Source organism: Mauremys mutica, chromosome 6 (genome assembly GCF_020497125.1).
Source record: "Mauremys mutica isolate MM-2020 ecotype Southern chromosome 6, ASM2049712v1, whole genome shotgun sequence".
In the NCBI taxonomy this organism is placed as follows: Eukaryota; Metazoa; Chordata; order Testudines; family Geoemydidae; genus Mauremys; species Mauremys mutica.
In genome coordinates, this window is record NC_059077.1 from 102,256,373 (window position 1) to 102,268,900 (window position 12,528).

Consider the following 12,528-nt stretch of genomic DNA (forward strand, 5'->3'; position numbering starts at 1 on the left):
AGTTCCTAGTGGCTATTGATGTGGATACAGCAGCAAAATGAGGACAGACACATGCATGGACTGCACAGGCTGCAACATTTATTAAATTTTAACACAGGAGAGGGATGCTACCTGTCCATCACCCATACTTTCCTATACCAAGCATTTAATTGGTTCCAATGCAGGAGTTATACAGCTACTTACCATATAGCCCATAACTCCATAATGCAGGGTATGCTCTCCTTAGCCTTCCTCCAGGACTCAGCTCTCTGAGTCCTAGCACATATGCCTCCTCCACGAGGATCAGATGGTGCATCAGGGTGGGGACCTTGTACTGCAAAGGCCACAAGGTCCGACCTTGGCCCACAAAGGCCACAAGGGCTCACCCTATCACATGAGCCTAAAGCCCATCATCAACATCCCAGGTCGTTTACCTCTGGGAACCATTCATTTGATTTTCTTAACTGCACTGGAAACTGGCTGCAGTTGCGACAAATAAACACCACCCAGCACCTTAGTTAGGTACCATGTGCATTCCTACTTAACTTGCTGTGGCTTGAAGGTGCTGTGAGGAAGGCAAATAATTCCCTGGTCCTCTGCCATTTGACTCATGGGAGAAAAAATTCCTTCCTGATGCCCTAAATAGGTGATCTGTAGATCCTCAGCATCTGTCAGACTGGGTTCCCACTACTAGTTTGGGTGGGTAGGGTGGGCTGCTGGAACAGAGCCAAAAGAGGCTCCACATGGCCTCCACACTGAGCAAAATCTTGGGAGCTGGGGAACGCTGGCCAATCAATACCCTTCTGCCCCAGCCAGCTGGTGGGTGCCAGAGACTCGCAGGGAAGGAGCTACCTATTATCCCCTTGCGAGTGTCTCCCTCCTTTGCTACTGGACTGTCCTCTTTCACTGCCCCATCAAGTTCCCCCACCAGTTGCTGCAGGTGGATGGCATTTGCCATCTCCAGATAGGCCAGAGTTAAAGTTGCGTTTACTGTGTATTTTCTGGTTTTCAGAAGTTGTTTTTGCTGGTTACACTGTTCTGGAAGGGCAGAGAACACCATTGGGCAAACATAACTCTACTTTTTGGTGCTGAAGAATATGGATGTATTTTTTTAAATTTGTTAGTTTGGCTAAAAATGCATAAGATTTGTATGTTTGCCCCAGGTCTAAAGACAGCATGTACCATGCCCTTGGCTATAGCACTATTTTAGTTATGCAGGCTGCTATGACCTTCGAGCACCAGGATATCCAAATGGGGATTTCTACAATGAAGGAAGCTTTACACACCTGCCAAAGGTAAGCCTGAGTAATTTACATTTGGACAGATATTAAATACAATAGACATTCATATGTGTCAAGTTTCTACTTTGTCAGCACCAAATCAGTACTTGACCATCGTTCCAAAATGGAGCAAGCATGATGGGAAATTAAGTTGGGTAGGACAGAACAAAGCATATTATGGAACTAGGTATTGTGGTAGATCCTGAAGACTCAATTGAGATGAGGTATTTGTAAACTCAAATATTAATTAAGTGTCTAACTAGCCATGTAGACGAGCAAATAGGCAGCTTCTACATGCAGTTACAGTAATTCTGTATGCAATTTGGGCTTAGGATTTCAGGCAGCCCTTGTCTTCTGATTGTTTGAAAATACGGTATTCAGTGCTTTTCCTGGCGTCATTGTGGATATCCTGTCCTCTTGTATTGTGTTCAAATATTTTGAAAAATTAAGAGGTGACCTTAATTTTTCAAAATATTTGAACCAGTACAAGAGGACAGGATATTTCAACCTTCACCCAAAAATGAACCAACCTTTTTGGTCCTGAAATTTCAAACATTTTGTTTGCTTTACAGTAAACATATGTACACACTCCCCATCCAGTTAACCTATTTTGTGCCTTTCTTTTCTTCCTGGTTTTGACTGGAGGTGAGAGGACTGAAATAACCTGAGCAAAGCTGTCCTGTACTGGAATTTTTGCAAGAGAGGTGGATCTTGCAAAATATCTAGACAAGAGGTTGATACAGCTTCAGATTAAAATCTTCTGAATTTATGTTCTTTGCTGACCCTATTGAGACATTGTGGCCCTATAGTTAGGGCATAGCACTAACAACCAAGAAATGTAGCCTCTATTTCTGCCTTTGCCATGGACTTGATTTGTCAACTTGGTGTGTGACAGTGTTTAATCCTCTCAGCAATAGGAAAAAGAAAACTGGGAGAAACGTATCAGGTTTACATTTACAACAGCTATTTGCAAAACATCCAGTCTAGGGCTGCAGCTTCTCATCTTTGCCAAATTTAAAGGGCAAACCCACCGAAAGGCATGATGAGAAACGTGTTCCCATAAGAAGTCAGTCTTCATTGGGGAAAAATAGTAGGAATCAAGAATTACCAAGGAAGGAGTCTGCTTTCTGTTGTGTATGTCAGCACTTTATATTGTGCAAATAGGCCTTAATTTTCAAAGGTTCTCAGTTTGGGGTTCCTAGCTTTAGATAGCTAATACCTGTTTTTCAAATGTGTTCAGTGTCCACTCCTCCAGCTGAATTCATTGGGGGCTACATGTGCTCAGCATGTCTGAAAATCAGGCCCCTATTGGTATCTCAGATTGGGCACTCAGAAACTGAGGCATGCAAAATTAAAATCCATTTGTTGAAAATCTAGACCTTAACTACACCCTTCTCTATTACAACACCCTGATTCATCCCCAGAGTGTTTTCCATTCTGTGCATTGAAGAAGGAGGCGGTCCTGTGGAAAAAAAGTGTATGATCATGTAATTAAAGACTGTATCATAATGCATATACACCAAGGGGGGGAGGAATTAATTAAGCATGGGCTCCTAGGCTTCTGTGTATGTCAAGAATGGGGATATATACTAAAACTGTAGTCCCTGTAGTAAGGACATGCCTTTTTTTAAAGAATGACTATAAATCTCTCTCTCTAAAGTTTGGGGGTGTTAATAATCAGTGTATTGAGATAAATGTGAATGCCTGTTGAAATTCACTTGTCCTATGTTGTTTTTTTCTCTCCTATGGCTGGCCGACACAGATTCAGGAAAAGAAGCACAGTGGTAGAGTCTTTGTCTAGTCTGGTTTCTAAACAGTCAATGGATCAGCTGAGTGAAGGTAAGAGGCCTTTTCTGAAAACATATCTGAATAGCCATTTTGTGGAAAAACAACATACAGATAGATGCAGTTTTGTGATTTAAGTGAACTTCTTAATAAAGAAAAGATGGTATAGGTGAAGTTTCCCCCCTCGTATCCAAATACTGGGGACACCTCTAATAAGAAAAAGTTACTCATTCAAGGTGGATATTTTGATGTACACGTTCCTCTAATGCAGCATTTCACAAAATGGCGGGTGCTAATGATTATACTGGAGAGGCCCTGGAGATGCATACATTGAGATGGATCTGCCTTAGACAATATATGGTAGGGTTGAAGGGGAAGTGATGAGTTTAATTTTCCTCGAGTGGGGGTCAGTTTCCAAAAATTTTGGAATAACATCTGATAATCTTCAAGGGTTATGAGTTTGAGTTCTTAATATATGTGTGTATTACCAGCAATTGTAATATTGTGTTCCTGTTGCTTTTCATCATCTCCAGAAGTAATGCCTTTGGAAGATGTTACTTCAGCAAATCATGTGATGGCCCTGGAAATGTTTAACTGCATGCACTGTAACAACTCTCTTAATCGCTTTATCTCACACAGCACAAACTTAATTTAAGCATTCTCCTTGGCTAAAAGCTGTGGCCCTCTGCTACAAAAGCTATATATGAAATAGCATAGTGATCCTCAACACAGAAAGGAGTCAGGTTTTTTTGGCTGGTTTTTTATGGATATTTGTATCCTGTCCTTTGCTGGTTGCTACAGTTTTTTTCATAGAAATAAATGGCATGCAACTCAACTTGTACAGCTCATTTTTCTGGTAGATGGTTTACATCTCAGCCTTTTAAATACATGTTATCATAGAAATTTTGTTGAATCAAATACCCCTGAACTTTCAGTAGGTTTGAGATTTACATCTGAAGTATGAATTTTGACTGTTAAGGGAAACAGATGGCCCTAAGTCTCCATAAACCAATCAAAAGTCCATGTTGCGTTTCATGCCTGGTGTATGTGTTTGAATATCACCAAAAGCCAAATTGTCACTCAATCTAAATAATAGTGTGTTGACTCAGTGTGTAGATTCAATACATTATTTAATTTTCCTCATTGTAATTTTGGTTTATATTCATAAATACCTAGTTGCTTGAAGTAGAGCCTGTTTTGAGTTATATGTTCCAAAGATTCAGCATATAATACAGCACTCACCATTTGATAGATGTTACCTTCGTTTAAAATCCAGGCGGCCTTGTTTATTTCCCTGAACATATTAAAAATTGTATCATAAAAGGAGAAATATATATTTGATCATAAATGTACAGGATTTACAAGGAATAGTATTTTAAAGAACAGTTCTGATTTATGAAATATTCTGAGCTTCTGACACTTTCACTTATAGTGTTTTTGTAATTTTTGACTGTATAACTAGCAGTATAATTAAAATATTGGGAATAGAGACAAATAAGGATTTTTTTTTCATTTATATAATAAGTGGAGTACACATACTGCAGTGAAGTATCTCTATTTGTTACCTTTCTAAGGAATCTACTACCATGGGATCTAAATGCATGTGTAAGAATTTTGCTTCTTTCAATTTCAATACTTCTGTACTGTTTAAAATTTAATTTTATGAAATGTCTGTCTTGTAATCAGATTGTAGGTAAGATAAGGAACTTCTAATTATTGAATCTTTCTTTATTCATGCCCACTTGTTTTCCATTTAGTGAGCTAGTTGATGTAGTGATAATGGAGAAGTGGGCTCAAGTGGTGATTGCTGGCAGACATTATATGTGAAAATGAACACGATGGTCTCCTAATTTTTAAGGATGCCATTTTTCTACAGCTCACTACTGCAGTACAAGTTGGCAGTTGCCACACAGGGCAAGTCAGTGCTGAAATAGTGGGGCTAGCCCCATCCCCCCAGAGTCTATCCCTCCACCCGTAGGGTTCGCTCAATCTTCCTCTCTCCTCCAACCTCCTGCCCCCAGTCCATCCTTGGGGCCCCTCAACCTCCCTCTCCTTCAGCACCCCACCAGCCCACCCCAACCTGCAGTCTCTTGCGGGGAGTACAGGACTGTTTGCTGAACAGTATCGAATGCTATAGGATGAGAATGAACATACATACCTTGCAGAGGTATCATACCATACCAGAGCAACGAGTGATGTCTGAATACTGTGCACTGGACTGAAGCCTAATTGGAAAGGGTCTAGGTTGTTGGCCGAAGAGAGGTGACATAGAAGACTAATTTTAGCTAGCTTTTCATCTAGTTTTCTTGACAGGTTTTTGAGTGGTTTAAAAGTTAACAACAAAAAAACTAGTTATTTTGTTGTCAAAATTGTTTTAGTTCCATTGACTGACAAATACTGCATTTGAATGTAAACAAAAATACTATGTCTCCAATAAATAATTTAAGGCTTCCTTTGTTCCTTTTCTTTTTTCTTTCTTTTTTAATAGAGGAAATGCATGCAGAAATCTGTTATGCTGAATGTTTGCTACAGAAAGCAGCACTCACATTTGTACAGGTAATGTCTGTTCTTCACTTCAGATCTCTCTGTGAATGTGCAGGTTAATAGAAAGTGCTAGTAATCATCCAACAAGAGCACTGCACACACAAAAGATGTAATGTTTTGCGCACACAAAAAAGGCTATGCAGTGAATAAATGTTTATTTAATAGGAAATAACTGAAAATGCAATATATGAGATCCTACCCTACAACTTGTTTTCCATTTAGATACATAGATGTATTTTAAATAATGTATCTGCTCACCCTAATCCTTTTGTCCTGTGGTCTAAGACATGTTGTTATTCCAGTTCATGACACTGATGCACCGTAGTTAAGTATACACCAGACACTAGTCACTACTTCATGAGCATCAGGAGGGTGGAAGATTCCCGTGATTCACCTATCCAACAGTCCATTGCTGTACATAGATGAAGCAGATGGGAACTTCCTTTCTGACTAGCACTATTTCAGCTGATGCTGATCACATAGCAGCATCTCCTTTTTTGTTCTCTGGTTCAAGTCACTGTCCACATACAGTTGAAACAGTGTTAGCCACCTTACAGGAATGCATTACAATCATAAGCTATTTGTGTTCACGTTGGGTTTATTGTGAGGCATATAGCCTGCAGCCAAGTGTCTTCACCAACTGTGATTTGCATCAGTAGCCTACTAATGCCCACCCTGAAGTGGTTTATTACTGTTAGAGAATGGCACATAAATTTTACAAACCTTTTGTAAAAACCACTTGTAGGTGAGTTTGTGAAAACCTAATCTATCTTTCCATAATGAAAAGCAATTCCTAGTAAAATGAAGAGAAAATAATAGGGGCGAGGTTGTAAAATATTTGGGGGGTGGGTAGGTGCAGTGCTTTTTTTTTTTTTTTTTTAATTCTTTCCTTTTTTTTTCTTTAACATCATCTGGTCTATTTGGATCCCTGTCCTTCTCCGAAAGCTCAGCAGCTATTTCAGAAGCAATTTTTTCACGCACAAGCCAACATTAATTAGCGTTGTTTAATATAAATTAGTTTGTACCACTGTAGTTTTTGCACTAGAAAAATGAGTTAAGTTGGCTGAAAGGGCCACACCCTTTAAGGAGAGGGAGCGACTTAAAACTCTCGTTTTTTCTCCTTCAGCCTATTCTCTCCATTTCCCCCAACTTAATGCGATTACTCATGTGTGTAAAATTAAGCATGTGCCTAAATGTTTGCAGGCTCAAGGTCTTAAAATAAATATTAATTAAGGAGAAAAAAATCAAACTAAAACAAAACACCCAGCAACCCATCAGTGGGTTTAACTGAAGAGAGAATCTTAAAAAAGCTAAATGAATTTGGATGTTAAGCCTTTGTAGAATGAAGTTTTTCTGTGGGAAAGTTCAAAATAAAGAGCAGGTATAGTTAAATTTCTATATAAAGTAACATATAATGTATTGGGAAATATCTGTTGTTTGCTGTCCTACAGCAACCCAAGGCAAGTTGGAGTTGCTACTGATCAGTGTGTGGAATTCATCTGGTTAGGGGACACTGTGGGATGTCATGTGTACTGTTCTCTACTCATGTATTCATATTTGAGAATGCGCACTTCAGAAACTCTTTCTAAAAAGTTCCCATAGCACCATCTGGTGGAGAATTTCTTATTTCAGTCAATATGTTGCTGAAGTGCTTTCTTCTCTCTTAGCCCTATTTTTTTCACTACTTTTTAACTTGTTTTTTATTTAAAGCATGTCATTCAAAATACACAGAAGAATGCCTCCTGGACAATTTAGCATATACCATATAATAATTTATAAGACTAAAGTTAATTAATATTTTTCTGTTTGTTACATCTTACATACATCTCTACCCTGATATATCGCTGTCCTAGGGAGCCTGTGTTATAGGTGAAACTGCGTTATATCGAACTTGCTTTGATCCACCGGACTGCGCAGTCCTGCCCTCCCGCCCCGGAGCGCTGCTTTACCGCGTAATATCCAAATTTATATCGGGGTAGAGGTGTATTTATTAGAGTCATTGTCAAAAGAAAGATTTAGTTAAAAGGAAATTTCTTAGAAATATGTTATGCACAACTTCATAAAGGGAAATAAATTGCACATTTTTGCACACAAAATTTTTTTTTTCCAGGATGAAAATATGATCAACTTTATCAAAGGTGGCCTCAAAATTAGGACAAGTTACCAAATATACAAGTAAGTTGTTACAGTATGTGTGGTCACATTTAGCCCTGAGGTAAGCAGGTGCAATTTCATTAATGCCATATTCTGGGAAAAAAAATCACATTGCTCTAATTTTTGTTGTCATCACCTCTAACTTGTATTTTCTTTTTCCTCTCTGAATTAAAAGAGAATGCCATCAGGTGCTACAGATGACTCAGGGCAACAAAAATAAAAATGAAACCTACCATCAGTTTGAAGGAGGAGTAAAACTTGGAATAGGAGCATTCAATTTGGTATGTTTTTTTTTTAGTTTTTCAACCTGTAAAGAGACCATTAGGTAGAATCTAATTTACTGGAGTTTATATGGACATAATGGTCTATATTAGGTTATTTACTTTACAGAAATGAAAGTTTAGTCTATAAAATGCCATCACTTTAGAAATGAGACAGTCTTGTAGTGCAGAGTGGGTAGATTTTGCAGGCTCATGTGGTGATCTTGTGGAACCTTTATTTAAAGTGGCAGTAGAAGTGGTGACTTCTTGCATGCCTGCTATTTTTTTTTACAATTTCCTAATCTATTTTTTTAAAAACATATTGAACATAGAAACTCCTGTGTCTGCATTGTGTGCTGAAGTTACTGTCAAAGAAAAAATACTATTTCTAACAATATATAAAAGCAATATACTGCAGCCATCACTAGATAAGCTAGTATGGACATCTGTATTTTAATACTTTTATTGTTGTAGCCTGTCCTTACATGCCCTCCTTTTGCAGCAGTGACATATTAGGGAATTTCTATGGCCTGAGTTAATCAGGAGGTCAAACTAAATGATCACAATGGTCCCTTCTGGCCTTACAGTCTATAAATCTATGTGTCTGCACTAGTAATTTATTTCAAATTTTTGATCATTGCATTACCACCCATGGTAATAACAGTGAGAAAACTAATGTAGACTAGTTGCTCTCATGCTAACTACTATGTCATTTAATACTATTTAAAGCAGTACTATACAACATAATCCTAAAATACCAGCAGCTGGTGGCAGCCTGATTATACTAGCATTCCTTGTTGCTACTATCAGTGGAAGTTCCCCAGTAGGAAATTTGAAGGGAAAAAAAGTCTAATCTAGATAACCAGACCAATTATAAACTGAACTGATCCTTTCCAGCACTGGCCTTCAACCAGACCTTCCTTTGATATGTTTACTAAAAAGTTGTTTGCTAACCTTAAAAGTTTTCCATTGTGTTCCATATGGGGCAAAGATAGATAAAAAGGAAGTGTGTGTGTGTGTGTGTATTTATGAACATAATGAAAAGTTACACTAACCTGCAGTGTTCTTTTTGTACAACTAGTTCCACCCTTACAAAATAGGCACAAAGAGAACTTTCCAAGGTGACAGTGTTAAATCATCTGATTGGGAATATTTTTTAAAGGAGGAACGAAAAAAGGAATATTTAGATGCTGGTGCTACCACAATAGAAATAATAATATAGGCACTATAGTCCATATAAAAATATTTCCCCGTCACCCAAAATAACACACAATTTATTGGCACTACTAATCAGCCTGAAATAAGAAGTCACCATCTTGAGAAAGCACAGAGGTGTGGTGCAGTCTTGTGCCTTCCATGATGCAAGACCAAGTGGGAGCTGAAATGGTGTCACACACGTAAAGTGGTTGCACAATAGCTGATCGTGCATGTATACTTCATGATTTTTTTAAAGTGTCATTATATTTGTATTTTGATATTTTTCACTTTTTTATGCTAATTAAAATGGCATTTGGTGCTACTTACGTTGGTTGTAGATTTATAGCAGTTTTTAGAATTTGTTTTCTTTTGAATATTGCACATAAGGTTTGTATATCTGATTAAACTCTCATTTTTTTCTCTTTGTTTGATATTGCAGATGCTGTCCCTTTTACCAGGAAGGATTCTCCGACTTCTAGAATTTATTGGGTTTTCTGGCAATAGGGTATTAAATTTGTTTTTAAAATGTCAGTGCTTTCTCTGATGGAGTGTGGAGGGGTTTAATTTTAAATATGTAAAGTGAAAGGTTCAGTACATTTAAGTCAGCTTTTTTACATTTGGTCTTTTAAATGCCCATCAAAAATATTAATGATAGGTTAAAAATTGTTCCCGAGCAAATGATGGTGCATAAGATCCACCACTCCAGGACTAGCCCTGGGAGACAGTACCTTTGAGGGACAGTTTCCTTCCTACTTCCCCATGGCCCTCAAGGAGAGAGTAGTAATTGTCTGCTGGCCTAAACCAGCAGCAAATTCCTACGTTCTCCACACCAGCCATTAGAAGTGTAGCCCAGGCCCTATCTATTTCCCACCCCTCCTGCTCTGGGAGGAAGGATTTGTGAGTGCACGGCACTACCTTACTCATGTGTGCCCAATCCCAAGAGTATGGGGCCTACTCATAGGCATAAGGGAGGTTCATACTCCTTCTTTCCCCCCGAGGTGGGAGAGTACTCCAAATCTTCATCTAGCTCTTTATGTACATATCTTCTCCTCATGTACATTCCTTTTAAAACTCCCTTCTGCCTTGCTACCTACAATAAATGAGTTAAATTAACAATATAAAAATTAATGTTAGGTAGCTAAATTTCAAGATGTGCATGAGACACAACTGAGTCACTGTAGGATTGTATTACTGTTACCTTTCCCACAGCTATTGCTTGTCATATGTAAAATGAGACTGTAAGCTATTCATGACGGGTAATTGTTTTTTACAACAACAGATAAAAAGACAAAGTACACCCTAGGGTCCTATCAGAATAATATTAATAATTAATAATCCAGAAGGAATCAAAGCTGAACCCTTTTGAGAGATTATCATCACAATTTGTTAATCTACAGAACCAGTTTAGGCTCTGTACTAAGCATCTAAACATTGGAACTTGTTTTATACAAACACCTGTTCAAAAAGCAAAATTGTTCAACTCAAATTTGTGCACATGGATGCTGAACTTAATAGTCTAAGAGCCTTTATTGTACGGAGAAGCTCTGAGCTAGCCTGACTGCTCCCAAAGAGAGTCGAGCAGGCATGGCATGGGCAGGGAGCAGCTGCTCAGACTCTTCACAGTCGGAAGCTGTGGAAACTGCGGGTGGGGCAGAGACGTTATATAAATGAGCTCCCTACCTCCCTGACAGGGTCTCCATGGATTATAATACTTCTCTTCAGCATTCACAGGACCCTGGGAGCTGCTGCAAATGGGGCATAGAAGTGGGGATGGGATCTATCGGGGTAGCAGTTCAGTGAAGGCCTCCCAAAATATTAGCTGATGATTGAAGAGGGTTGAGTATTTCAGGGGTCTGTGGAGGGTACCTGCAAAATGTTGCAAAAGGGTGGAGAGGAGGAAGGTCCCTGCCTGAGTGTGTCAGTGAGAAAAGTGAAACATGAGTGGAAGGTTTCTGTCTAGCGATAGAGGTGAGAAGCAGGAGTATTTCATTGGTGTGTTGGATTCCTGTCTGAGTGCATATGGGGTACAGGTGTGAAAGGGAATGTTGGGGAGGTCCCCAGCCAGTGGATGGGGCTGAGAAGGGAAAAGGACACCTGGGGCTTGATCCTTCAAGGTGCTGTGTGCTCTGTTCCCATTCTACTAGTGGATTTAAGCACATTCTTAACTTTAAGAAGGGGACTAGTCCCATTGATTAATCCCATTGCTCCTCCCAGGTTCTACTCTGGAAGAGTGGGTCATTCAGGATTTGGGCCAGGTAATAAATTAGGAGATCAGTATACCTGAAAGGAAAAATGAAGAAAAGATTGAAATTTCTGTTAACATTTGACTGCTTAAAATTATATCATTTTCCTTAAATTACCACCTTAATCTATTCGATAGCTAAGTCTCTACATATTTGTGATTCCTGTAGAAATTGGGCCTCCATCAGCTGCGGGAAGGTGCTTCTGGTAGCAGTTTGAGGGCCATACTGTGTACTTTTACCCTGCTGGTATATCATACTTACGTCTCTTTAATCCTTGGTAAGAACTGGAATATATTATTCCTGGATAATGTGATATTGTGAAATATGAAATGTGAAATATTTCCTATTCTTTTGTAAATTTCTATTGACCCACTGTTCAGAAAAAAAAATGGAATATAGGGATTATTAAATTTATATTAGGACATTACATAATTTAATGCTGAAAATATTGAAAAATAACTAGGGGAACAAATGTGTTCTACTATATTAAACATTTATTTATCTGCTTGCCTCTTCGTGTGTGTGTGTGTACATATCTGTGTGTTTGTGTATACAGATACATGTGTATACACACACACACACTTTTGTCTGTTTATAGGCCTCCCTAGATCTGAAGGGAGAAGACAGGAGGGATGGAGAGAAAGAAACACAAAGATGATCACCTTTTATTTTTATTCACTCCCCCCCACTCCCCCATGAAGTATATCTTCAAGCTCATACCTGTCAAACACACACATTTCACAAAGATTGCTGGGGCATACAAGCCAGATAGATGCTGAACCAAAAGGGAGAGCCTGATGAAGCCATAGACAGGGAATTTGGGATGGTACTCTAGTTAGAAGGTCAGGAATGTCTGTCGTATGAAGCTCTTGGAAGTTCAGGCACCTATAAAATTGCTCAGGTCACTTTAGGCTTAAAGGCAAGATTAGGTTAACCTGTGTTCCTGATGTATATTTGCATTTTTTAATTTGTGAATATTCCTCCCATTTTTCTAGACGTGTCAGGAAATTTAGAAATTTGACATTTCGCCCCAGTGCCATCTGCTGTTGATTATTGAGATGAAAATTAGGAAGTGAGGGGAATGAG

The 12,528-nt window shown here is 38.7% G+C and overlaps 1 protein-coding gene across 2 annotated transcripts in view; it reads left to right on the forward strand.

Annotated features, from left to right (window-relative positions):
- TTC39B (tetratricopeptide repeat domain 39B) overlaps window positions 1-12,528 on the forward strand; it is a 109,206-nt gene that overhangs the window by 69,749 nt on the left and 26,929 nt on the right. For both annotated transcript variants that reach the window (XM_045022459.1, XM_045022460.1), the window contains exons 4-10: window positions 1,143-1,274; window positions 3,022-3,098; window positions 5,533-5,600; window positions 7,699-7,763; window positions 7,918-8,023; window positions 9,639-9,704; window positions 11,611-11,719. In XM_045022459.1, the coding sequence (XP_044878394.1) occupies window positions 1,143-1,274; window positions 3,022-3,098; window positions 5,533-5,600; window positions 7,699-7,763; window positions 7,918-8,023; window positions 9,639-9,704; window positions 11,611-11,719 (623 nt within the window). The remainder of the gene's footprint in view (window positions 1-1,142; window positions 1,275-3,021; window positions 3,099-5,532; window positions 5,601-7,698; window positions 7,764-7,917; window positions 8,024-9,638; window positions 9,705-11,610; window positions 11,720-12,528) is intronic.